Source organism: Pygocentrus nattereri, chromosome 11 (assembly GCF_015220715.1).
Source record: "Pygocentrus nattereri isolate fPygNat1 chromosome 11, fPygNat1.pri, whole genome shotgun sequence".
NCBI classification, from domain to species: domain Eukaryota; kingdom Metazoa; phylum Chordata; class Actinopteri; order Characiformes; family Serrasalmidae; genus Pygocentrus; species Pygocentrus nattereri.
Window position 1 is genome coordinate 16,761,858 of NC_051221.1, and position 27,693 is coordinate 16,789,550.

At 40.2% G+C, this 27,693-nt stretch overlaps 1 protein-coding gene across 1 annotated transcript in view; it reads right to left on the reverse strand.

The window, feature by feature from the left end:
- gfra4b (GDNF family receptor alpha 4b) overlaps positions 1-27,021 on the reverse strand; it is a 90,786-nt gene extending 63,765 nt beyond the window's left edge. Inside the window, exon 1 of the mRNA XM_017703801.2 lies at positions 26,601-27,021. Coding sequence (XP_017559290.1) covers positions 26,601-26,643 — 43 coding nt within the window. The 5' untranslated portion in view covers positions 26,644-27,021. The remainder of the gene's footprint in view (positions 1-26,600) is intronic.
- Positions 27,022-27,693: the final 672 nt, after the last annotated feature.

Consider the following 27,693-nt stretch of genomic DNA (forward strand, 5'->3'; position numbering starts at 1 on the left):
AATAATAATAATAATAGAATGCTTCTCCTTATGGCTATTTTAAGATCGGCCCAAACTCTGAAGCAAACATGAGATCAAACACAGTCATATTGTGTGACTCTTTGTAGAATAAAAACATAAACAGACAGTCCATTAAAGGCTGGGTTTGTAGCAAACTGTCATCCTTAATTTGGCCACAACACCGTAAATCTAGTAAGAATGAACAAAACTCCACACAAACTGTACCCTCCCATTGTCCGTGACCTGAGATATGACAGTGTTTTTAAAGCTGTTTTGGTTTGTTTATGTCTAAGATTTGATATTATGGTCACTTTTTTCTACACAGACCTCTGAAGTGGTGTGTCATTCTGATCTGCCTGCCACAACAGCACACAGTCCCTGTTGCCCCTCAAGTAGGTTTAACCGGTGCAGCTGAATAGGTGCCTATTTAGAATAATCTCATCTATGTTAGGTACAATAAATATGAAATTAATGTAGGATATCACATCACCAACATGATGTTCAGTTATGCTCATGCATGGAAATACCGGTCTTGCTGTGGCTTTCATGTAATAAAGCAATAAATGAATTACATTCTTTAAAACTGGTGATAAATGATTTTTTCTGGTACTATTACTGATTTTTTTTTTCTTTTTGTTTTGATGTAAAGGTGGTTCAATGACACAAAACAACACTGTACACACCACAACTTTTCATCAGATGTAGATCTTAATAAAATCTCAGTTTCCTCTTACAAACATGGTGTATGTTGCCAATATAAAATATCTAATATTTGTCATTTTGAGATTGTTGTAATGCTAATTCTTATAAAACTGTTCAAAGTATTTCCAGATATTTTAATGTGTTTGAAGTGATTTTAGTATGTCCAGCATATTGGCGGATCATTTTGCTTGCTGTGAGAAACAGCTAAATTATTTGCCAATATAGTCAGATTGGTGCATCACCTAAAACAAGGAAATAAATCTGAAAATGACAAATTTTAGATATATTAGGACCATTTTTTGCAGTTTGTGATACTGAAAAATTAACATTTTAAATATTTCAAATTTCTCTGCTTGTTTTCAACAACTTTGATGGACTGGTGATCTGCCTTGGTGTTGTCTGCCCAGTGACTACTGGGATACACTGCAGCAGCACCCCCTGCAACCCAGGAGCAACTCAGGAGAACCATAAGCAGGAACGCTAGCTGTGTGTGTGCGTGTTTTTTCAAGGAGTTACAAGAAATAATATCAAAGTATTCCATGCGTTTTCACCAGTAACTATGACTTCTAAAATCTGTGATCTCTTTAAAGGCTACATATCATAAATTCATCCAGCTGATGTTCTTTAGTAGGGCTTATACCTGCTCCATTTTAGTATTTGATTGATTTAACCCTATAGCACAGTGGATGGCCATTATAAAGCTTTATTCCGTACTAATTTCATGCTCTCTCTTTCTCCCCATCCTCATGAAGCCTGTCAAGGACGTGTCATTTTTCACATGATGAAAAGGTGCAGCGGCAGCCGGCCTTGTCGTGATTATAGCCGTGTAAATCTGCTGAAAGCTGAGCATATGTGAAAATACCACGCAATTTTTGCACTCAGAGGCAGAGAGGAGGCCTCCTGTACAGTGACTCACAGCCAGAGCACTGTACAAAAACCAACAGGCTGAGGGCTGCTGAGAGAAAATCTCAGTCAGTAGATTATAGCTGTACTGTGGGTCTGTAAGGTATTTGTGTACATTATTACTGAGCACTGTGAAATGAAATGAAATTATACTGTATATTCAGTATGTAAAGTAACTCGGGATATCATCATTTAAGTTCGTAATGAAGTAATACACTGAATATTTTGTCAAATAACCCTATCAGACCTAACACATCTGCTCCCAGGGTAGTATGGACACCTGTAGCAATACAGCTGCTCATAGTAAAATGGCTCAGGATGTGTAATTGGAGCTTGTTGGCTCCTATTGTGTTTTCTATAATAAGCACATTCATTGTCCATTCAGAGCACAACTCAGATTGCAAAAGGCTTATTCTTGATTTATTTCATCAAAGCAATAATAAAATGTGCCTGAAATGCAAAGTCTACTCCTATTCATATGTTTGTATATGTTCATAATGGTAGTCTGTAAAAAAACAACTCTTATGATTGTTATAAACATATCAAAATAAATGCAACAAAAGCATTGAGACAAAGGAACATAATAGATTTAAAGGCTGCTGAGCTGTTTTTGTGTAGGCATTTAAGTCTGAATCAACCACCAGGATTTAGTTTTTCATAAACCTGAGTGTCCCTGAAAAAGACAGCATGTACAAGGCAGCTGTGTACTTCACAGATGCATGACCGAAACTAGCTACAATCTGGATGGTCCTTTCAGTCTTTGGCCCAGAGAGCAGTACATTCATTATTTCCATAAATAATCTGAAAGGTTATTTTGTCAGACCACAATACGTTTCCACTGAGCAGCTGTCCGTTTCGGGTGAGCTTTAGCCCCGAGCAGTCAGTAATTTTTTTTTGGACACTGTTGCTACGACTTTTCACTATGCACTATGCATAATACAGTTCTAAGCAGTTGTGGATGCAGCGACAGACAGAGTTTATTGACAGTGGTGTGTCAAAGAATCCATGAGCCCTTGTGGTGATATCCTTCATAGAAATGTATTGGTTTTGAATGCACTGCCGTCTGAGGGCTCCATGTTCATGGGCATTCATTTGTGCTTTCCAACCTTGTCCTTTACACACAAAGATTCTCTGAATCTGTTAATGATATTATGCACATAGAGGGTGAAATGCCTAAAATCCTTGCAGTCACACACTGAGGAGCATTATTTTTAAATGGTTAGATTTTTTGCTGATGCATTTCTTAGTAAATTGGTGAGCCTCGACCCATCCTTGCTTATAAAGAACCTATCCTGGATGCTCCTTTAGTAGCCAAGCATGATTGCATCTCCTGTTTAAGATGTTTTTGATCATTTCACAATGTTCCTAGTATTGAATTGCCCCATCCCAACTTTTTTGAATATGTTGGAGGCATCGGTTTCAGACTGAGTTTATATTCACAAAACATATTTTGTTGTTTTTTTATTTGGATTTTAGCGACTATCTCAACTTTTTTTAGAATGTAGTTTGTAAAACAAATTACATGCGCCATAATAATTTCAAATATGTTCAATTCAGCAAATAAACAGCAAATGTGCATTAAAATGTGCAGAAGTGTGCTTTCTGTAGAGTATATGCACTTTTTTAAAACAGGTGTAATTTGACCAGAGGTGCCCAAACTTTTGCCTAGCACTGTATGTCAATATTCAAGACCAATCTGTGCCAGAAAAGCTGCTCAATGCAGCTCTTTTCCCATAATGTGAAGCAAGGTGAAATCATATACAATCTCGATTTATGACTTTTACAAAGTGGAGAACACTTGGCACTTTAACACATAAAATAACTAGTGCATATGGAACCCGGCTTCATCATCTCAAACTAAACTGTAAATACTGATTCAAAGCTCATGAAGAAATAATGAACACTTCTATGTTTCAAAACACTTTCTGAAACCCCGGTATGTAGATAGGAAGCAACAGGTCATTCAGCCTTTGGTCCATTTTACTTTTATTTTTTAAACAAATGGCACCAGAGTTTGCTTGGAAGCCAACCAGCAACAATGCCTTCATGGGGTCTTGGTCTGCTTATTTGGTGTGTGCCAGAGTTTGCACAGCAGTGTTCTCATTTATACAACGTTTGAACCGCACAAACAAAGCAATCGCACAAGGACTTTAAATGAACCAAAACAGCCAAGTGCAAACATGCCCTAAGAGAAAGCAGCAGGAGAATTTAAAATACATATTATCATCATACAACTAACCAGCTAATCAATGTTGAGTCATCAAATGAAACATTTATTTTAAAACTGACTAATTATTACAAAAACAGAAGTTGCCAAGGCAGATCATGAATTTCTCTTTGACATAGCAATAATGGCAAAGAGTTTCAAGAAGTTATGGCTGTTTTGATCAAATCAGTGATACTGGCATGCTGTGAATTTGTTTATCGGTGAAGTACATCAAGTCTGGATCACTTACAAGCAAAACACTATGTAAATGCAGCAGACTTCAATGGATAGTGGAGGGAAACTAACAAAAGCAAGTGGAAGGCACTAGTTCCCTAGTTCCCTTCATAATAAGATGTAGCAGTATGACAGCGAGAGCTGCAATATCTAGCCATGGAAAACTGCATTTACCCTACTTTCATGTTGATCCTGCACTCACATGAGTCTCATGTCCAGTTCATGGGAACTCTGTGTGTTGCTGAATATGTAGCTATATCAAAATGCACTCATTTTTAAATGGACATTGTTGAATTCTTTAGAGTCATATCAGAGCTAAAAATGCTATGGCAACAAATGCAATTCATTATAATTAAACACACAGAACAATATGATTATTTGGAATGAATTGTTGGAAAATTTAACAGCTCTGATGAACAAATTCAGGTCAATTGGACTATCAGTTAAAGTGGGACAATAAAGCACATTGATGTCTTTCTGTAACAGTGCAAGCATGTCAACTGACTGCATCAAGTACAAAACAAGATTACTTCAATTATATATTATTATTACTTCTGACAATATGTGGTCAAGTATCCATAAAAAAGTAGTGATTGGTTAACAAGAAATCAAAAAAGATATTAAAGCATTATAGTTCTTACTCATAATACACAGATTGGGTGTCTGGTGTTAGCAGACTAAATAAATACGAAGTTTACCAGAAAGTATTGGTGTAAATTTGAAAATATGTCTTATGATCGAAAAGGAATTATGTTGGTCACTGGTGGGTTTTGGTGTTGTATAAATCTTGAATAATAGAGTTAATTACACTGCCACTAGAACCACCCAGTGCAGTGGTAGATGGTGACGATGACTCAGAACAAAGAAACATTTGTACAGTTCTTTCCTAACAAGCATTTTCAGTACAGAGTTCTCTGTTTCAAAACACTTCACATACATTTAGCACACTGGTTGAATCAAACCATTAACATCATTTTTCTTGCTTTGAATACAGAATGCATTCAGTGAACACATCTCCAAAATTCTCTCATTCTCTTCTCACTCAGTCTCAGCCTACCTAGCAGCTTACTGTAGCTCAAATTGAAAATGCTTACATATTATATTGCAAAACTGTTACAATGAACTCCTGAACCTAGCATGAAAATAAACTGCATATCAATTTGTTAAATCACACATACCATATTGGACAACAACCAAGGCCAGTAAAAGCCTAGTGGTTATAGAGACAAACCGCTGATTTAATGAATGTACAAATGACAATAACAGCAATTTGCTATCTCAACTAAATGTTGACCATCTATAAAAGGGGCCACTTCTGCAGCTCTTTTGTTGACAAAGCATGGCTCATTTTAGGCCCTGCACTCTGTATAAGCAAGAGAGGGCTTTAAGTGTGATATGTAATAGAACCTATAGCCAAATGCTACAGACAAGGTCAACTAAGCATTGAGTGAATATAATTTAATGCTGGTAATTGTTAGTGTTTCTGAGGTGAGGGTGCTCTTACTGACAGACTTCTGCTAAGTAAGAAAACTAGTGTTGATGCTTTGATCAAATTTGAGATAGATTTGCCATGTTTTTAAAGCTGTAGAGCATTTCGGATCTTAGCAAATGCATCTTTGCAGAACTATTGAGTCGTTTTTGGTTCAAGTTGACACCAACCAGTGTTGTTAGTTTCGGTGATTTAATATACCTATCTATATGTTTAAAAGTCATAATAGCATTGTATTGTGGCTGAGGTATCATGATACTATCATTCCATGTGAACCTTTTGTGATTCCCACCACTAGTAATTCCATAGAAGTCACAGAATAAATCTTAATAGTCACTAGATAAAAATCTTAAGATTACCAACTGAGCAATTAGCCTATATTTCATGGGCAGGGATTAATTTCATTAGTGACTGATACAGCTGTTTACTTTCAAACATTGTTATGTTTAGTTATGAATGGTACGCAGAATAAACTGCAACTAGAGTATCCTAGAGTATTATTACTCCACAAAGGGTAAAATCCTACTCCTAAGCATATTTAAACACTTCTGGTAGCCTATATAGCAATTCATTTCCAGGTGCTTATAGCAGTGCTTATAGCAGTGCTCAAATGTCAGTGGTAAATGAGCTGCCATTGCCTTATATTGTTAATGGGAATTTTTGTTCCTCATCTCCTGCTTAATGGCAAAATCCATTGTTGGATAAATGGCGGGCGTGTGAGGGAGAAAGGCAGGCGATGCGCCCTGAAACGGCGTTATCATCCTCCTGCGCTCACCACCCAGTAGCAGCCAAGTAAAATATGACCCACTGTCTGTGTTCTTCCCCGCCAGCTCTCATGTCACCTCTAGCTCTTGCCCTTTATTTAAGAATGGGAGTCTTTGGAAGAGACAGGCCCTAATAGAAACAGTTTGTCACCTTTTAGGAGAAGAATGGCTGCGCTGCTTGGAAAGGCTCCGAACACAGATAAAAAAGGGGGGAGAGGACTTATTCTCAAGACTATTTAGGCTTGGCGATGGGACCGGTTACTTAAATATATGAAGATCTGCACTCATCTTAGTATTCATTAACCAAACAAGTAGGGATACACCGATATGGGCGCTGTGGGCTGATGCAGATATTTTTCATGTGTCAGCACTGAAGTGCAAACATTTATAAAACATAGACGTTTAAACTATATTAATCTATATTAGCACTGTAGAAAAATGTAACATTTATTTCTATAGCTTTACACATGTAGCAAAAGGATCAAAATGCAGATATATTACAGTTTTTCTCTATTGCTAAAACACTTTTAACGACACTGGGTTCTTCTTTATCATTGTCAATTTCTTAGTAAAGCAGCAGTGTCCTTTTGTATGCATGTTAACACATTCTCACTGCTTTCGGTCTTTTTCCACTTACAAGTTCTTTGAATAATTGTGCAAAACATGATGAAAACATTTACTGAGAACTTATAGAAAAGAATCCCAACATTGCTGTTAACACTGTGTTTACACTGTTTACTCAAGTTGTACCACCTCAGTAACTGCTGTGTTTATGTATGTTATCTAACTGCGTAAACTCACAGATCACAGCATGTTTAATATCTTTGCACCTTATTCTCACCACCTCATGTCCAGAAATGTGTGTTGTGTCAGTGCTGCACTGTCCTGTCTGTTTACTGTGTCTAATGTCTGTTTAATTTATCGTATTTATTGTTTCTAGTTTAATTTTTTGTTTGCGCACTTATGTCTGTATGTTTGCATTTTGTACTTTTTGTTCCATGTTGCACCGTGTTGTTCCTGGAGGAACGTAATTTCACTCCACTCTGTACCTGTACACAGATGGAATGACAATAAAAGCCTCTTAACTTGACTTGACTTGATTTACCTTCAGCATCCACATAGTGCATAATTGTACTCAGCAATCAGTTATCATCAGTCGTTGATGTAAACGTTGATGTATCTCAGGAGACTCAGGAGATAGGTTCCACATTGTGATATTCTTACACTTTGACATGTTTGAAATCCTTTAACAGTATCAGCAGATAAAACAGTAGACATACAGAACTAATGAAGGTCGAAACTTTCCATCCATCCATCCATCCATCATCATCTGCTTATCCGAGTCCGGGTTGTGGGGGCGGCAGCCTAAGCAAGTGGCCCAGGTATCCCTCTCCCCCGCCACCTCCCCCAGCTCCTTCCGAGGGATACAGAGGCATTCTCAAGATAGTCGAGAGATATAATCCCTCCAACGTGTCCTGGGTCTTCCCCGGGGTCTCCTCCCTGTCAGGCATGTCTGGAACACCTCCCTAGGGAGGCATCCAGAGGCCATCCTTACTAGATGATCAAACTACCTCAACTGGCTTCTCTCAATGCCTAACCCTAACCCCAACCCTAACCCGTGAACAAAATCCCGAGATATTTAAGCTCCTCCACTTGGGACAAGAATTCACTCCCTACCTGGACAGAGCATTCCACCCTTTTCCAACTGAGGACCATGGTCTCAGATTTAGAGGTGCTGGTTTTCATTCCAGCCACTCAGCTGCAAACTGGTCCAGAGAGAGCTGGAGGTCCTGGCCTGATGATGCCAACAACATCACATCATCTACAAAAAGCAGACATGAAATCCTGAGGCCACCATACCGGACACCCTCCGCCACTTCGCTGTTCCGAGAAATTCTTAAAAAGAGGGACCACCACCCCAGTCTGCCATTCCAGGGGGACCACTCCAGATGTCCACGCGATGTTGCAGAGGCATGTCAGCCTAGACAACCCTACAACATTCAGAGCCATCAGGAATTCTGGGCGGATCTCATCCACTCTGCCACCAGTGAGTTTTCCAACCACCTTGGCTACCTCAGCCCGAGTGATGGATGGGCCCTCGCTTGGATCTCCAAGCTCTGCCTCCTCTAGGGAAGGATTGTTGATGGGATTGAGAAGATCCTTGAAGTACTCATTCCACTGTCCAATGACATCCCCAGTCGAAGTCAGCAGCCCCCCAGCCCCACTGTATACAGTGTTGGTCGGGAACCGTTTTCCTCTCCAGAGGCGCCTGACGGTTTGCCAGAACCTTCTCAGTACCTGTCGATAGTCTTTCTACATGGCCTCACCAAACTCCTCCCACACCCGAGTTTTTGCTTCAGCAACTGCCAAAGCCACGACCCGCTTAAACTTTCAGTACCCATCTTTTGCCTCCAGAGTCCCACAAGCCAACCAGGCCCGATAGGACTCTTTCTTCAGCTTGATGGCTTCCTTTACCCGAGGTGTCCACCAACGGGTTCGGGGACTACCGCCATGACAGGCACCTACAACCCTGCAGCCACAGCTCCGATCCGCTGCATCGACAATGGAGGTACGGAATAGGGCACACTTGGACTTAGTGTCACCGGCCTCCCTTGGTATGTGGTCGAAGCTTTGTCAGATGTGGGAGTTGAAGATCTTTCTGGTAGGTTCCTCTGCCAGACATTCCCAGCAAACCCTCACAACATGTTTGGGTCTGCCAGGTCTGTCCGGTATTTTCACCCGCCATCTGATCCAACTTACCACTAGGTGGTGATCGGTTGACAGCTCTGCTCCTCTTTTCACCCGGGTGTCCAAAACATATGGTCGCAAATCTGATGACACAACTACAAAGTCAATCAATGAACTGCGACCTAAGGTGTCCTGATGCCATGTGCACTTATGCACACCTTTGTGATCGAACATGGTTTTTGTTATGGACAGACTGTAGTGAGCACAGAACTCCAATAGCAAAACACCACTCGGGTTCAGATTGGAGAGGCCGTTCGTCCCAATCATGCCCTTCCATATCTCACTGTCATTGCCCATGTGACGTTGAAATCACCCAGTAAGACAATGGAGTCCCCACAGGGGGCACTTTCCAGTACCCCCTCCAGGGTCTCCAAGAAGGCTGGGTATTCTGAACTGCCATTCGGCGCATAAGCAGAGAGAACAGTCAGAGCCCATTCCCCAACCCAAAGGCGCAGGGAAACAACCCTCTCGTCCACCGGAGAAAACCCCAAAGTACAGGCACTGAGCCAGGGAGTTATGACTGCCTGACGCCTCTCACCCTGGACAACTCCAGAATGGAATAAAGTCCAACTCCTCTTGAGAGAGTCTGTTCCAGAGCCCCCACCAAGTGTTGAGGTGAGCCCTCAACACCTCAATTAGTGTTACTTAAATACTTAACTAATTAAATCCTTTCTGATTTTAAGATATAAAGCTAATTTACAGTCCAAGATCCTTTTTCTTCTTTCAAGAAATCTTTTTACAAATAAGAAAACATCTTTTCTGTACTTTGATTTACATACTATTTTTCTTGATTTATTTTTATTTATCATTCTGACACAGATTTCTGCAGTGGCAAATAGCAAAAATCATGGACATACCAATCCCTACATCCAAGAGTCAACCCCTTGCCATACTTCAACCATTTGACTCTACTGGGTCCGTACTGCACTGTAAGTACTGTACATCATGGGGAAAAAGTCCATGCATCTGCATTCCTACACATGCAGGTATATCAGCTGGCAGCTGCGGCTTACTCGCCTGAACGCGCCAGCTTCCACAAGCCTCTCTAGATGTTTGGGAAACATATGGCGCTGGCATCGTTCCTTTGCTGCTACGTGTGTGGAGTCTGAGATAAAGTCTTAAAGCGTCTCGGCTGCATTTTCAGAACATTTGACTGCTGCTGGCTCCTGCCTTCCTTTGCACAGCTGCCTTACAGCAATGGCAAAGGATTAGCAGGCATCACTAGTTATCAGACTTATTTGGGCTTACTTGCATGTTTAACTGACACATCAACACTTTCTTTTTTTGGGGGGGGGGGTTGTTGTTTCCCCCGAGGAATGAAACTACTTAAATACAATCCATGTAACATTCATCTTAAAGCCATGAAAGCTGTTGTTACCATCACTGTGGTGTACGCTGTTAGCAATTGTGTGAAAGTTCATTAGCGTAAAGGTCAGCACTGCTGGGGTTCACCACAGTTTCATTCGGCTGCTTAACTTAAGACCTGGGCTAATTCCCCTTGACTGTGGGTGAGAGGGAGAGTAAACGGGCCTAATATGGAGTGATCACTCTCCAGAGGCAGGTCCTTGGCACTGGGCCTTCCCTGCTTAAGCGCTCTTCACAGGGAGCTGTCAAATGCTTACTGACATTCTCTCCATCCAGTTCATTTGGCTCTAACAAGCCAAGAGAACTGCGAAAGTTAAGGGCCCAACCAATGACAGATGCAGATCCCTTAATCTGCCAGCTATACGATCTGTCACTAATATAACATGATAGCACTTTGTGTTAAGTCTGCAGAACTCACGATGAAATAAGACCAGCTGGGGACCTTTTCTAGTACACCAAAGTGGAACACGGATGACGAAATTAAACATTTTCAAGAGCCCGGTGCGGGAATGATACATTTGTTATTGACTTACTTATGTGGTTTCTGACACTGTATGATATACTATAACCTATAAAACAGACAAAAGAACAGCCAAAATCTGTGCTTCATGATTGCTGCCACTGCTGTTTTAGCTATACATCATACTTTTGTTCATTTTTATAAATAACAGTATGCCACACAATGCTACAAACCACATAAAATGTCTATTTGAGGATACTTAACCCCTTTTGACAGCAGCCATAAAATGCAATTTCTGCCTGGTTTTTGAAGGACCCTCAGCTTTCGCACTACAGATGGATATGTGTATGATTTACAAAACCAGATGTGAACAGCAATTTCATCTTTGTAGGTGAGCAAGCAAGTCAACATTTATACAAATGCTTTTATTGTGTTCAAATGCTCTTTTTTGTGCTTTTATCATGTCAGCTTTTATTTTACACTATCATTGGGCATGAAGAAAGCAGCAGTTGTGCTGTCTGTTTTGTCTCAGCATGGCCATCTATGTGGAGAGGTGTGAGCTGTTTGCACAGCAAGGGGTTATCAGCCCGTTTTCACCCCTCATTGCTCACTAACAGCTCAATGCGTAGTCATGACATTTCACACAAAGAGAGCCAACAGTGTCCTTCGCTTTCCAGAGTCATCATCAAAAAACTGATAAAATTCAGATGCCAAAATATACAAACAGAAAAACATAACACAAATCAGACCAAGCAAATAAAATCCAAAAGTGGGACAGGCAAAAGTCAGAGCTAGAATCAAACAACCAAAACACAAGAAAGGCCTCTCAGTAGCTGTGAAACAATACCTCACACTGAGCTAAAGAGTGGGCTTATATGTTAACCTGATCTCTGATGTGCAAATTGGTGTGACATCACAGTCATGTGTTCACCCAGAGGGTTCTGGGAAATGGAGTCCACCTAAGAGATAGGGCTGGATGGATGTGTGTCACCTAGATTATCAAATAGAAGAAATATAGGGAAAAATATCAAATTTTATTACATTAATTAAACAAACTGTGGCGTCAACACAGAAGAAGGCACAAGAAACACTGTACTTAAGTCAAATGCTCTTTTAATGAACAGGCAGCAAGTGAAAAAAATGCCTACTCAAACCACTGCAGTAGAGGGAAGGTCACTTCTAGCCCTACATCTTCTCTCCATGGTGAGCTCTAAACTGACACAAAATAACCCACAACATGGCACAATAAAACAACGCATATACACATTTCAACCTAACAAGCAACAACATAAACAGCAACAAATGACCTTTGCATGCCACACCCCAAAAACCCTCTCAGAAACATGGAGCATTTTGCAGATGCCACAATATCCCAGTTGATTTTTATTCTGCCTGCAGAATGACCACTATGGAGCCTGCAGAAAGACCTTAACCACTCGACACGGTTTGAAGGAAATGTGCAAATTACTTCTTTTGTTAACTGTTGGCCGCTTTGGGAGTGTGTTGCTAGAGTTTAACTCTCCTGAGAAAAAGTATATTCAGAGTTCTAGGTTAGTTCTCTGCAGGCCTAATTTTAATCTTAAAAATTTCAACCAATCTAATAATTTCCTGCTAAATTGTCCTCCATCATCTGACATCCACCAGTATGCTATCACTTTAAGATGTTGCTCCATGCTAACTTTAGTGACTGCTCATAGAAGTTTAAAATCAAGAAAGAGATCTTGTTAGTATCTCTGTAGTTTCTCGTAGCGAACAGATGGAAAGATAAAGGAGACATCTGCTTAGATCTCCTGCGGGTCTGATATTTCTCAGAAATCTCACATGGTTACTCGGGTTTAGTAGACATCTCCATAATTGAGCTCAGGTTTGATAAGACACTAATGCTCATCTTTATCTACAACTAAGCCTAATCTTTCATTTCTCCTGCCTGCATCATTCCTCATGCGTCTTTTTGGTCTAAATGATGTTTCTCTCAAGAACTTTTCAGAGAGCAACGTTTGAGCAGTGCAATTTTCCTCTGGGAAATACAAATTGATTTTTTTTTTCAGAATGTCTTCCAGGACATAAGCAAGGTAAACATAAGAAAATAGTTGTAATACTGAAAACATGTAATAGAAAAATCACTGTTATGCGCATGGCATTTGCAAGTAGTGCTCTTCTCTTTGCTGCCGCTTGCCTTAATTAATCACAGGCTGGAGAGCAGAGGTGGCAGCCTCTCTGCAGCGGAGCAGCAGCTGTAAATCCGCAGCATCTCCGTGAGACAGGTGCCCTCCAGCCGGTTCCTGTCTGCTGCCCCACTAATGGTTTGTTTCCTTTCCTGGAACATAGCCTTGCTCCAGCTCTGCTAGTTTGCTTAGAATTTTCTAACTGGACGCCGAATTGAGCTCTAGTGTCTCTCCTCTTTCCCGAATTGCATCATGATGCAGTGGTTTCAAAAGAAAAGAAAAAAGAATTGGGGGAGGAGGGAGTGAAGACGAAAGTGCCTTTGAGGTTAAAAAGAGACTTCAACGAGTCTTGTCCCCCCCCTTTGCACTCCTGTCACTAAGGAGCTCAGCGAATCAGTGACGAGTGCTATCAGATTTCTTTAGTCATGCGTCTTTGCCTTACTGATGAGAATCAGTGGGACTGAAGCACTTCCAGGCAGACTGTATTGCTGGTTGACATTGATTATATTGATTTGATTCATTAAAAGCCCATCCATAAAGCAGCAGAGGCAACAGAACTCTCAGCCTTTTGCCTCTGTTTGTCTACAGTCGCATGCTGCAGCCTGCTGCTGCTGATAAAGCAGAGTTTTATTCCACATCCGCAAGTGCTGTGTAATTTACCTCCCTGCGAATATGGGCAAACATTTGAGTGGCCTTGCTGTAATTAAATGCCACAGATATCGAACCCACATTTATGTTTGCGAAAGTGAGTAATAATAAAGAAATAAAGAATAAAGGAAATAACACATGCATGGAGCACAGGTATAATACCTGTTCTGGGTGAGGAGCTCATTCATCCTAGCTGTCATAAATGTTGTGCCGTGACCACAATGAAATCAGACAGCCGCATCCATCACCGCTTTACCAGTGACATCCACTCAGTGTTTTCTATTACTTTACTTTCTGTGCGTGTGTGTGTGTGTCTCTCTCTCTCTCCGTCTCTCTCACTCACTGATGGAGTTTGTGTCTCTACACTTACTTCCTTTGGCATGTGTCTCTTGCACTTGTAAATAAATAGAGAGAAATAAAAGCACTTGCCATCAGATGCGGCTGTCCAGTCCAGCAGTGATCGGTTAAAAAATACACCTGCTAGGGCTAGGTGGTAAGCGAATTGAAGATTTGCTCCAGCATGCAAGGCAGAGCAAGAGGGTGTCTCATGAGAGCTCTGGGAAACAACAGCTCTTCATAAGAGAAGCGAAAAAAGCAAAAGTGGACTAAAGCTGCCTGACAGAGGGCCGAGGAAAGGCGGCAGAGGTGAGGAGTGACCCCCCGAGTGCCTCTAACGGAAAAATCGACTGCTTCTTGTTGAGAAAATGACCAAAGTCTGACACCTAATTTAAGGGATTATTTCCCCCAGGATGTCTCTGGTAAAAGGGCCTTCACAGTGCTGCATGACCGACAGAGAGGCCCTGCCTTCTGCTGTTAAACCCCATGGGGGGAGGGTTCACCACAGGTAAAGAAAGTTTACCGTTGTCACAGTTCAGAATTAAGGCAGTCACAACTATGAATTCAATGTATCTGTTCAGAAAATCACAGAATAAAGTTCACCTGACTGGCAATGATAGGGATAATGTGTTTTTTAAATTCTTTCTGTTTTTACAAGAAATAGAGCCTAATGGCACGGTGGGTAGCGCTGTTGCCTCACAGCAAGTAGGGCCTGGGTTCGATTCCCCGGCCGGGTGACCGGGGTCCTCTCTGTGTGGAGTTTGCATGTTCTCCCCGTGTCTGCGTGGGTTTCATCCGGGTTCTCCGGTTTCCTCCCACAGTCCAAAGACATGCGGTCAGGCCAATTGGACATGCTAAATTACCCCTAGGTGTGAGTGTCTGTGTCTGTCTGTCTGCCCTGCGATGGACTGGCGACCTGTCCAGGGTGTGTCCTGCCTTTCGCCCGAAGACTGCTGGGATAGGCTCCAGCACCCCCCCCGCGACCCTGACGGAGAAGCGGCTTAGAAGATGGATGGATGGATGGATGGACTATATAAAGTACTGTGTGAAAGTCTTAGGCACCCAAGACACATTTTCAAAATCTATTTATTTGTGTAGTTTGTGTTTATCTGCTGAGAAAAGTGTTAATATTTGAATAAACAAAATGTACAGAATATGAATTAATAATTATATATATATATATATATATATATATATATATATAATTATTAATTCATATTCTATATATATAATCATATAAATAATAAATAGTGATTTTATGGATGTTAGTGTCATGATTTTCCCCTCCCAGGCATCCATGTGCTTTTGTTCACTTGTCCATGTGCTTTCTTTTTTTTTGATTCTTCCCTGTCCTGCCCCCTTGTTTCTCGACTCCGCCCCTGATTGTAAGCACCTGTGTTTGCCACCTGTGTCTTTTTGTCCCTCGTCATCCCTGTTGTATTTAAGCCCTGTGTTAGGTTGCTGATCTTTGTTTGTAGTGTATGATTTTAATTTTGTTTTTTAGTGTCAATCGTCCGGCCTCCGTAGTCTGCTTATCCTGTGTTCGTTTTTTTGTTATGTCCCTCCTGTTCTCCATGTTGGCTCATTGACCTTGGACTGTCTTGACCCTGAATATGGATTTGCCCGTAATAAATCTCACTTATCTTTGCATATGCGTCCACCTCCTCATTGCTCTCAAACATTAAAGTTATTGTGTTTGTTTAGCCATTTCCTCTCCTCGAGGAAGCCCAGTATTATATGTAATTAAAAAGCAACTCCTGGTTTGACCAATCAGTGCTTCATTAAATTGAGCTCATGATGTAACTGATGATATTAACAAGTCTCTGTGGCGGCTGTGAAGGTGTCAAGGAAAAATATGGACCCAAGAAATTCTTGTTACTTTTTATTGTTTTTATGTTTATTTGAATTATGAATCTGACTTTATTCTAATTTATATTCTGATAAACTCACTGCTGAGGTAAATTATTTAAAAAATTGCATAGATGCCTAAAACATTTGCACAGTACTGTATATGCATTTTTTACACATAGTATTTTATTACTGATGGGCATATCAATCAATTTTGATATTTGAATTTGTAAGGCACTTTTTTAATAGCCAGCGTTTACTGCACTACATTACTGTACTATGTTAAACCCACATAGTATTTTATTATGGATGGAAATTCCAATCAAAATTGATAAATTTGATAAATCAAAAAGTTGTAAGGTGCTTTTTTAAGTGCCAGCAGGCATATTAATATTACAGTATTGTTACACACTAATGACTTAGAGCAAAAATGTATAGTAGGTAAAGAAAGACTGACAATGTAAAGTCTTTAAGATAAACAGACAAATCCTAATAATCTGTCTTCACCTCAGCTAACATTACTGGGTTAGCCCCAAAGTTACATTTCACCTCATACCTTTTAGCTCAAAACAGTGACACTAAATGTGATATTTTCACTAAATGATACTGCATGTTTACTTTCATGAATGAAAATGAGTAGAATGTAAATAAAGTTGAGTTTGAGGTTTATCTGTGGCATTTCTTATGTGCTATAGCTACTCTTTGTACTGTTTGCTTTGAAGTACAGCACTTCTCATCTGGTGTGTGGTAGCAGAGACATTATAAAGGAGGAGACAGGTCACTCACTGAATGGAAGATGAAAAGGAAAACTCATAGTGCTCCACGGGGCGTCTGTTTATGGAGAGAGTTCCACCCTGCAATGAAATGAGCCCATCTACTTGCTGGTTAAGTTGCAAGCAAGAAAAGCTCTCACTCATTGCAGAGACATGCACAGTAGTGACAGCACAAGCTGAAAAATACTGCATTTTATCTAAGCCAAATTCCACAAGCTATTTCTGCTGCTTGTCAGATTTCTACCAGCAATGTCAAAAATGTTTTAAAAACATTAATGTAGCTTTCAGTCTAGGGTGTATAGATCTTCACTAAGAGAGATACTCTGCAAACAATAATCTAGTCGATATCAAGGAATATAACAAGCAAACGTTGTGAGATATTTTTACATGATAAAATTACTTAAAACAAGTAAAAAAAAACTCAAAAAACACGTTTAATAATCTTACATTAAGCTTCAATGGTCTCCACATGAGAAATATTAGATATGTTGACTAGATTTAAGATGATTTCACTTGACAAGATACCATTGTTTTGCAGTGTAAAAGTCTGGGACATTGCCAAGATGGCAGCTGAGATGACAGACTTTTCTATAAGGACTTTAGTGGCAGCCTTTCGCTGGCTGCAGTAGCCTTTCTATGCGTCCTTCTTCTTGGACTGAACAGATATGAAACTCCCCAAATGTCAATTCTAACATACTATGTGATCTTATTTCCAACTTTCATGATTACTTGAAAATGAAAAACTCAGAATTCAGAATTCAGAAATTCAGATCCAATTTAATTTTTTTTTTTTAATTATGCCATTTAGAGCTTCATTTCATGCCCTGATCCTTTTTTTTTCTTCTTCTTCTTTTTCGCTCATCTTTTTGAGGCCATCCGTGTTTTTCTAATCAAGGCTACCCTAACCGAATTACTTAATGGTGTGTCAAAATAATCTGAAACATTAGTTGATTACTAATATAATGAGTACTTACAGCCCTTTCAGGCTGAAACTATAGAATATAAACCCCAGAACCTACTACTGTGTCCACCTGGAGAAAAAAATGCTTGGCCCGAGTGCTTGGAACAAAACGTAGAACACAGCATAAGGCCAAACATCCCATGGAGGATCTTGAGGAAATACATAAGCCTCCCAGTGTTCGCCATGCTAACAAAAATTCTAGCTCTGTGCTGCCTAGACACAGCTGTTTGTTCTTGTTAAACTGGCACTTGCTCTGCAGAACAGCTAAAGCCCTCTATTTGAAGTTGGGTCACAGAGGCACTGCGCCTATCCAGCAGCAGAAACCAACTCTATTCTCTATTTCTCCCTTTCTCCATTTCTCTCTCTCTCCCTCTCTCCATTTCTCTCTTTCTCTCCTGCTCTCACTTTCCCCTGAACACACGCACACTGTTCTTGGGTAACTGTCAACAGTCGCTCAACTAATGAGCCTCTGTTTGGCCCTTGGAGGACACCATAGTCCTCGAACCCTGAAGCAATCCCCTGCATTTCTTAACAGGACTGGTGGGAAAGAGGGCCAGGCTTTCATCCCGAACCAAATGCCTCGGCTTCCGCCAGCGCCGGCTCTGGTCTGTAGGGGTAATTTCCAGCCCGCTGCTCAGCGACCATTTTAAATGACCTGTCACCAAGATTAATCCTGACCGAGGAACCTTAGACTTCTCAACTGTGACTCCATCTAACTCCTTACATTATGTACTGTTTGGAGCTATTATGGTTTAATATTGTAGGCAGATGATTGTGTGCAGTATTGAATAATGTCAGGATGAAAGGTCAAAGCCATCAAACTGACTGACATTAGATGAAAGGAAAAGAGCCCGCTCAACTGCACGGTTTAAGGCATGTATAATTAAACATGAGGACAATTCTAAAGGCCCTGAATATGACAGGAGAGTAGAACAGAGGCAGCAGCAGCACAGCCAGGTACCACACATTACTACACGTACGAGTCTCTATAGATTTAATACCCCCACTCTGTCAGTGCAAACAATATGGTCAGAATCTAATAAGCCTCATAGCACCGCCCACTGCTCAGAACCCTTGGGTCTAAACCGGAAGTTTACAGTGAAATTTGAGAAAAAGTTAAAAAAGGAGGCTATTACAACATTTCAGCCAGGAATCACACTCCTGATCCACACTAACTGAGCCTACTATGAAAGCATGGAAAATAATTCAATCAAAATATGAAAAATGGTAACTTGATCCGACTCAAAGCAACAAAAGAAGGGCCGTATACATTGTGGATGAATGGTTAGAAGTCGTAGGCTCTGATCCTCATAAATACTATTCCTATTATCAAGCTGAAGTGATATATTCTCTCAACAGTAAAGGCTTTGCCATTTGAAGAACATGTCATCTCTGATAAGCCCTTCATTATGAGCGATCTCCGTTTTAGATGAGCTCCATGACACATTCTTTTCAGAAGCTGCCAAAATATGCTTGCTGATAAGATTCTCTCTCCTCCTCTCTCTGCTTATCACTCCAAGCTAGTGATACAGATCACCATCCACTGTGTATAGAACGTGAGGACAAGAACACCGTTACGATGTTCTTGTAAAGGACGCTGCTTCTTACTCTCGCTGATGTAACTTTGATTTCTTGGTGTTTTTGTAATAAGTCAATCTTCAGATAGGTGTTTCCACATGTGTTTCATGAGCTATCAGAGATCAGAGGCCGACATTTTATCAACATGAACTTTTTTTGTAGCCATTTAATTTTCACCCTTAAGGCTTATTCTCTTCTTTTTGTGTACACATATCACCTAACCCTCGTGTTGTTATCACCCTTTTTTTAAATGGAAAATGCCATTGAATCCCTGGATTCAATGCCACCAGGCATCATGTTTTATCCATGTAAAAAGGACCATTAATATTCAATGTGTTCACCTTAAGCTTAAAGTTAGGCTAGCGCCTTCAGAGGAAATGGCCATGGTCTGACTGTGATGAACTGTAGCAGGTTGCCAAATAATTAAAAAAAAACAAAAAACAAGGACCTACTGTATGTGAATGCATTTGGTTCTATATTATGCGACTTATGCACAGGTCTGTCACAGTGAACTCCGCTACACATTCGTCATTGCAGATAAAATCAATACATTGACTGTATTTTCTGGCTGGGAATTCTCTAGCACACAACTTGTGGTGAACCACTGTGGAAATGCAGCATTAGCCAAGTCAAACTGAAATGTAGATCATACCTCAGTGCAGTCTTCAGAGATGCACAGAGGGCTGTGAATAAAACACTCACTAAACAGGCACTTTTAAGCCCTATACCATTCCCAAGCATACTGCCTTCTTTTTTATATTGTAGAAAATAATGTTTAGCTCAAAGCTGGGAATTGTTGGTACATTTCAGTATCACAATATATCTCAAATATATCATGCTATTATGATATCATATTGTATTAATATTATCATATTTTAATAAGTTCACGTTAACAAACGTAATGAACCCATATTTGCAAAGTATTAGAAACACTTGAACCCTGCAACATAAGATTAATATAATCAAGCCATAAACATATCATAATAGATGTTATGATATGTGACATGATGCTATTATGATATGTGACATTATATATCATACACACACACACATACACACACACACACATATATATGTTCCAGCCACACAAGCTGATTGAGTTTGACGGCTGTAGGAGACGCTCAAGCCATCTGAACATTTTTACTTGCATATCTGTGATAATTGTTGTAACGCTGTTATGTTACTATACAAAATATTTTGGTTACAGCTGTATGCAAAAATTTGGGCATCCCTGGTCAAATGACATGTTTTGTTGATTTTCTAAATGAAAATAAGTAACACATGCTCTACTGAGAACACACTGAATTGAACATACAGTACTGTGCAAAAGTTTTAGGCATCTAAGCAAATTTTTTAACAATTGACCTCAGCAGTGAGTTTATCACAATATACATTAGAATAAAGTCAGATTCATAATTCAAATCAACATAAAAACAGTAAAAAGTAACAAGAATTTCTTGGGTCCATATTTTTCCTTGACACCTTCACAGCCGCCACAGAGACTTGTTAATATCATCAATTACATCATGAGCACAATTTACTGAAGCACTGATCACACTAACATCCATAAAATCACACACACACACACACACACACACACACACACACACAAAGTCTTAGGGTGCCTAAGACTTTCGCACAGTACTGTACATGGAGAAAAAAGCATAAAATGTGGTCTGTGCAAAAGTCATGGATACATATACAACTGTATGTTAAAATTAAGTAGGCTTAAGAGTTCAAGTAAAGAGTTGCTGTTTAAAGAATGTCTTACAATCCTGACATTTTTTTCTCTTAACACTACACAAAAAGGAACCTTACATGGTTTGTATATGTTAACTAGACAAAAAGCACATTTCTAGAAAGGAAACTTCTAATAATTTGATGTTTATGAATTTTACACTGTTCTTCCATTGCTGAAAGCAAACTACATGGCAACAGAAGAATGGCTATTTCATGGTCATCATATTGGATTACCTATGAAATACACTTTTATAAAAAGGTTTGGGCGTCCCTGGTCAAATGACATAGTTTGTTGATTTATCAAGAGGAATTAAGTTAACACACCCTTTACAGAGGACGCACTTCTGTACATTAGAATGCACAATTACTGTATATTTGCTGAATTTAACATAGTAGTTGTGCAAAAGGTGCAGCTCATATGTTATGTGTTATTTATTCCATAATGTTAAATTTAGCAAATGAAAAGAAATTGTGCACTACATTTAGCAAAAAAAACACCATATTTAAGTGTGTTCTCTGTAGAGGATGTGTTAACTTCTTCACTCAGAATATCAACAAAACTATCCATCTTACATCCATCCACCTCCCAAGACACTTATCCTTCTGGGTTGCGGGGGTTGCTGGAGCCTATTCCAGCATTCATCGGGCGGAAGGCAGGAAACACCCTGGAGAGGCCGCCAGTCCATCACAGGGTCAACAAAACTAATAACTAATAAACTAATAAACAGTGATTTTGTATTAGCGTTTTCAAACATTTGCATATAACTGTATATGGTTAAAAACCTGGCTAAAATAAAAAAAAGATCTACACTGCTATAGATGATACATCATCCAGCCCTAATTTAGATTTCTTTTACGAGGTATATGCCACAAATAAATAGCAGTACAGCATTATGACACTATAAGCAGTGAAAATAAAGAGATAATACACCTATTAGCTGAATATACTGTGTATATTTTTAAATATTGGGGAGTTCTCTCTGTGTGCCCTCTCAATAAAGCATTTGAAGTCCCTGCCAAATATTTTCCCCATTGTTTTCTTCCCTTAAATGAATGCATTTCCCCTTTGGAGGCACCTTGCTCTTTTCTATTTGTCTTACAAGGGTGATTCCACCTGTGTCACAGACACTATCAATAACAATGTTATGTATGCTGCACAAAAATTGGACAAGCTGCGAGAACCTGAAAGGAAGCGATCAATACTGGTGTAGCTGTCATGTCAATAACGATAATGAAATAACAAGGTCAGAATTAACATGTGTCAGTCATCCTTTTCGGCTAATGGACACTGATAGAGTTTCTACTTCACAGGTTCTTCGAGCACAAATCGACTCCTGCCTCAGCTAATCACAGAGGAAGTGGCTGCTTTTCTGGTGACAAGGGAATTACCGGAAGACAAACTGAATTAAATCCCATATGAGGCTAGCATTGCCTCTAATCCAGCCTCTCATTTTTGGTTAATCCAAAGAGTTTACCATATTTTTCTTTCTTTCCGTTTCCTTTGTGTAGTTCAGCCTATTTACTGATGAGTTGAGGGTTGATTGCCAGGACCACCACTGAGTGAGCAGACAGAGCACAGAGTCAGACTTTTCTCTCACTGGGATATTGACAGAATGCACCTGACGAATGGACAGCAACGAAAACCAAGGAATGGGGTTCTTTGCTCTGCTGCAAGAAACAGCTGTAAAAAGACTCCCAGTCCATACACCGTAGACCAGAGTGAATGATGGAATGACTACCCTGGACCCTTGGAGGAGTCAATAAGGCCTGAACTGAAAAATGCATTAGTGTAGAACTGTAACTTGCTAATAATTGTTGTGATATATGGATCCCGACAAAATGAATTCTTTTCCACACATAGGTGCTGTGATGATTACCGAGCATTTTGAAGATATGTGAAGGGGACGCACAGATGCTAAAACAGATGTTATTTTTTAAAGACAACATTTCCATCACATACTCACCAAGAAAAATGCTCTGAGAGATTCTCAAAATTCACCATAACTAAGAGACCTGCATTACTAAGGGGTACAATTACAGGACACTGGACCAGCCAAGAATATCACAGAAACCCTCTCTGAAGTGCATATATACACACAGGCCATGAATTATTTACATTATTGATGGAAATAAGGAAAAAAAGACTGGCCTATTTGTGTAAAACAAATAGTCCATTACTGAGATATATTACATGTTTCACAATTATTGGCATTGCTGTGTTTAGTACTTCCTGCAGCATCTTTTTGCAGGGATAATTACACTGAGTCTGTATGTACGCTGTTCAAGGCTGGAGAACAGAGGGACCTTGGAGTGTTTCTCCATACAGAATCTTTCAAGAATCTTCCAGACTCTTGGTATCCCTATGTACGCACTGACTAAAATGGCTAGGGGCATAACACTGATTTAGTTTTCTCTAGGCTCGTTCTAGAGTGGTTTTGGGGTTATCTTTCATTTACATAGTCAAGTTGTCTCATCTCACCATAGAACTGCCACCTGATAAACTCCAGACCAGAGCTGCTCAATCCTGACTCAGATCTAACACACCTAACTTATAGTCAGATGCCCCTGCATCAGCTGTGTTAGACTAGGGTTAGACTAGACACTCCACACAGTGGTAGATCTTTAGGACCAGGATTGGGTACCCCTGCTCTAGACTCTTGATTTAGCTGCTTTTAGGAAGGATGTTCTTCTTCATATGTCCATACTGGCAGTTGGCTTTAAATGGGCAGAGAACATTCTAGAAGGCACATCAGCCCAACGTTTTGGTTTGTTAGTGGTTGCTGCAGAACGCTGGGCCTGTGTGCTCTGGTCTTAGAGTTTCCATGGAGCCTGAAGGTATGGATGAGGCATCTAACAGTTGATTTTGAGACTATGTGGCAATACAATTCCATAAAAGTCTACAGATTGTGAGCTCTCGTCTTTAGGTACTTCCTTGCCTCCAATACAGTCTTGCTGAATCTCATGCTGAAACCTTCAGTTACTGCCTTAACAGTTGCTGGTGGTAGCATGCATTTCCTTTCTTATATTCATGAACTTCCTAGCCTGGTAAAATTCATCCTGAATCCTGTACATTTTCAGTTTTTCGTTGTTCCACTCTAGATACTGGCACTGAAGGAACAGTGAAAAATTAGGCATATGGGTGTTACCAGTGAGAAAACCAGTTACATGAACACAGCATAAGAAAGACAAACACATCTCCATTGAGAAAAAGACTTCAAAGCATTGCTCAGTTAAACCTTCTGATTCTTTGGCTATTGTTACGGTTCAGTTTTCCCATCCTTTGGCCTTTGAGTCCTCAAACTTGGGTTCACCAGCAAAAATTCCAGGAAAAAAAGGTTGGCAAAATGACTGCATATAAACCCCCTGGGGAAATAGGCAGTGAAGGGCCCTCCACAAAGAGCTTCATGTGATGGACATGAATAATTCATTAACCAAGTAAAATAGGTATCGATTTATTTGTTGATTGACTAATTGATTGTATGTTTTCAGAAGCCCTGAATTTTGGCCAGGGCTCAAATACAAGTACTACAGTCAGGGTGTTTCAGTTCCATTGTTAATGTCTCAGGAGGCGTCGTTATGCTGTGTTCGGACATATATAGGCTACATGCATTCTTCACTGATTCCACTGTGAAACCACCACACACAAGCTCTCCCTTTCACACACTGATGGACCCAAAAGCATATGATATTTAAAGGCTGCTTCAAATGAAGCAGAAACATTCATCAAATGAAATATCTAATCGGCTCAAAGAAACCACACAGCCATTCAGGTCAGGGCACTAACTGCATATCGCTTCAGGCTGTCAGCTACAGACAGAGCTCAACGATACTGATAAAACACAGAATCATGACACCGTCCTGCTATATCACGGCACCTTGGTGTAAGATGATATTTTAGTCTGCATTATTAAAGAAGTTAATCAGAAATTTTGTCCTTAGTGCTGCTAAAAGAAGGTCTTGTACAGCTTGTCTTCATTGAACTATTTTATTCCATTTTCTTCTCTTAAAGTGGCCAAAGGGAACCTTATACACAGTTTTGTAAACATCAAGCACATTTACACTGTAAAAATGAAGTCTTATGGAGTAAAACACGCTAAATCCAGTCAAAGTGCATTAGATTTCACTAAAGATCAAGGTTGCTAAAATAAAATATTTCATGTTTATTTATTGTATTTCAGGATTTTTAAGCTGCTTTAAGTCATCTTACCTGGTACAATTGTCTGATTTTATTGGCAGAAATAATGTTCAAAGCAAACCAAATTATTAACCAAAATAATAAAACAACTCCTCTAGATAATAATATTTAAGTTAAAAGTTAAAAATGACTCTGAAAACAGTCATAAAATGAGGAACATTATATATCACTGTAGTTGGGACAAAACCTTGTATCTCCAAAAAAATATATTTACAGAAAACGGAAAAACGCTCTTAACCTTTAATGGAAGTAAATGGATTTGTTTCCAAGTAATCTTAGACAGTTTCTGTTGGTCCGTTGACATTTTGAGACGATATAGAAGGCAAGCGCCTTTTTCAAACTAGCTCAAAACATGAAAAGTGACCAAAATAGAGATCTGAGGTTTTGTCCCAATAACAACAAAATATAATATTCCTCATTTTATGTCTTTTAACTCAAACATTATTATCTAGAGGAATTGTTTTATTCTGTTTTGAACATTATTAAAATAATCAACATTTTATGTCTCAAAACAAGTCAGACAATTTTACCAGGTAAGATGACTTAAAACAACTTAAAACATCCAGAAATGAATTAAATAAGCGTGTAATATTTTTGCAACTTTGATCTCTGGTGAAATCTAATACACCTTAAATATGGACTAGATTTAGACTTCATTTGGCAAGATATTGTCTTTTTACAGAAAGTAAATTAACTGTTCGTTTCATTTTTAGGGATTTTTTTTCATCTGGTCTTTCAAAACAGTCCCATCAAATGTCATAGTTTGCAGCTGCTGATTAAAACGCATTAAATAGAGATAAAATGCTAAAACCAAACACATTGGAAACAGGGATTTATGGGCTATATTTTAGAGCCATGTCATATCTGTGAAACTATGATATCACTAAAAAAGAAAGGCAATGTCACAGCGTGTCAATATCGCGGTATACCGGTATAGACGATATATCAGTCAGCCTTAGCTGCAGATTTAACACATGCAGTGCTTTTGTGACTCTCTGGTAATGGAAAGCTGAAAAGCTGTGATTCCAATCAGGACTTGATCTTCTAATCACAGCTCTAATCACACAGACTCGCTACTAATGGACTGAGTCAAATCGCTGTTTAACTCCAGCTCTTCATAACCGGAGCGAGGTTACGGCTTAATGAAACTTGTTGTTTAGCGTCGGTAGCCTGAGGGCAGCCTTTCCCGCTCGGCCAGCTCAGGTGGACATCACTCCAGCGCTTCATCACACGCAGCGCGCGCCTCAGACGCACGAACCAAGCCGCTCTGACCACTGACTGTCATTTCGAGCTGCACTTCTCCGTCCAGCTGCAGCTCATCCGAGCCTCTGAGCGACTCAACTTCACCTGCTCTGAGAGACCAACAACTACTCTGACCAGCAAACGGCCCTTTATCAGCTGCGCTCTGTCCGTCTCCACGCGTCCCCGCGCGCACAGCCGCGCTCTTCATGCGAAGCAGACGAAGCCCGTAAGCGAGCGACTCACCTGAGAAGATGAGCTGGAGGAAGTAAAAGCCCACAAGGTCCATCTCTCTGGAAGTGTGGGGGGAGATCTAAGTCCAAATGTGGCCGCAGTGCTGCGTTCATATATGTGCTGAGATCATGAGAACTAGAACATCGAGAAAGAAAACCACACACACACTCACTCACACACACACACACACACACACACTCACACACACGCACACACACACTCACACACACACTCACACACACATACACACAAACGAGCCGCCAAAAGGCAGGAACGGCGCGGAGGAGAGAGGCGGTGGCGGAGCGCGAGCTGTGCCGTGCAGTGCAGAAGTGAGGCTTTAGTGAAAGTTAGTCCATATGTTGGTTAAAGGAGGAGCACAGTCCAGCTTACAGCTCAGCCCGGACTGGGCTTTCAGTCACTCAGCACGAGCCACAAACTCCGCGGGGAGAGAGCGAGAGAGAGAGAGAGAGAGAGAGAGAGAGAGAGAGAGAGAGAGAGAAAGAGAGAGAGAGAGAAAGGGAGAGAGAGAGAGAGGGAAACGGAGAGAGAGAGAGAGAGAGAGAGAGAGAGAGAGAGAGAGCAAGACACAGCAAGAGCGAGAGAAAGAGAGAGACAGTGAGAGAGAGAGATAGACAGAGAGAGCAAGAGAGAGGTGACCAACACTCTGAGAGACTCAGAGAGAGAGAGATAGACAGAGAGAGAGAGAGAGAGAGAGAGCAAGACACAACAAGAGCGAGAGAAAGAGAGAGGCAGTGAGAGAGAGAGATAAAGTGAGAGAGAGAGGTGACCAACACTGAGATACTCAGAGAGAGAGACAGAGAGAGAGGCAAAGAAAGAGAGAGAGGGACAGAGAGAGAGAGAGAGAGAGAGAGAGAGAGCAAGATCGAAAGAGAGGGAGAGGGAGATGAACAAGATAGATGAATTATCTAAAGAAAGAGAGCAGAAAGAGAGAGAGGAAGGCAGCAAGAAAGAAATGTGACCAACACTGTGTGAAACTGAGATAGAGAGAGATGTGAACAACATAGATCATTACCATAAGAACAAGAGTAAGAGAGCTCAAGAGATGACCAAAAAGAAGGAGAGAAGGAGAGCAAATAAAGAGTAA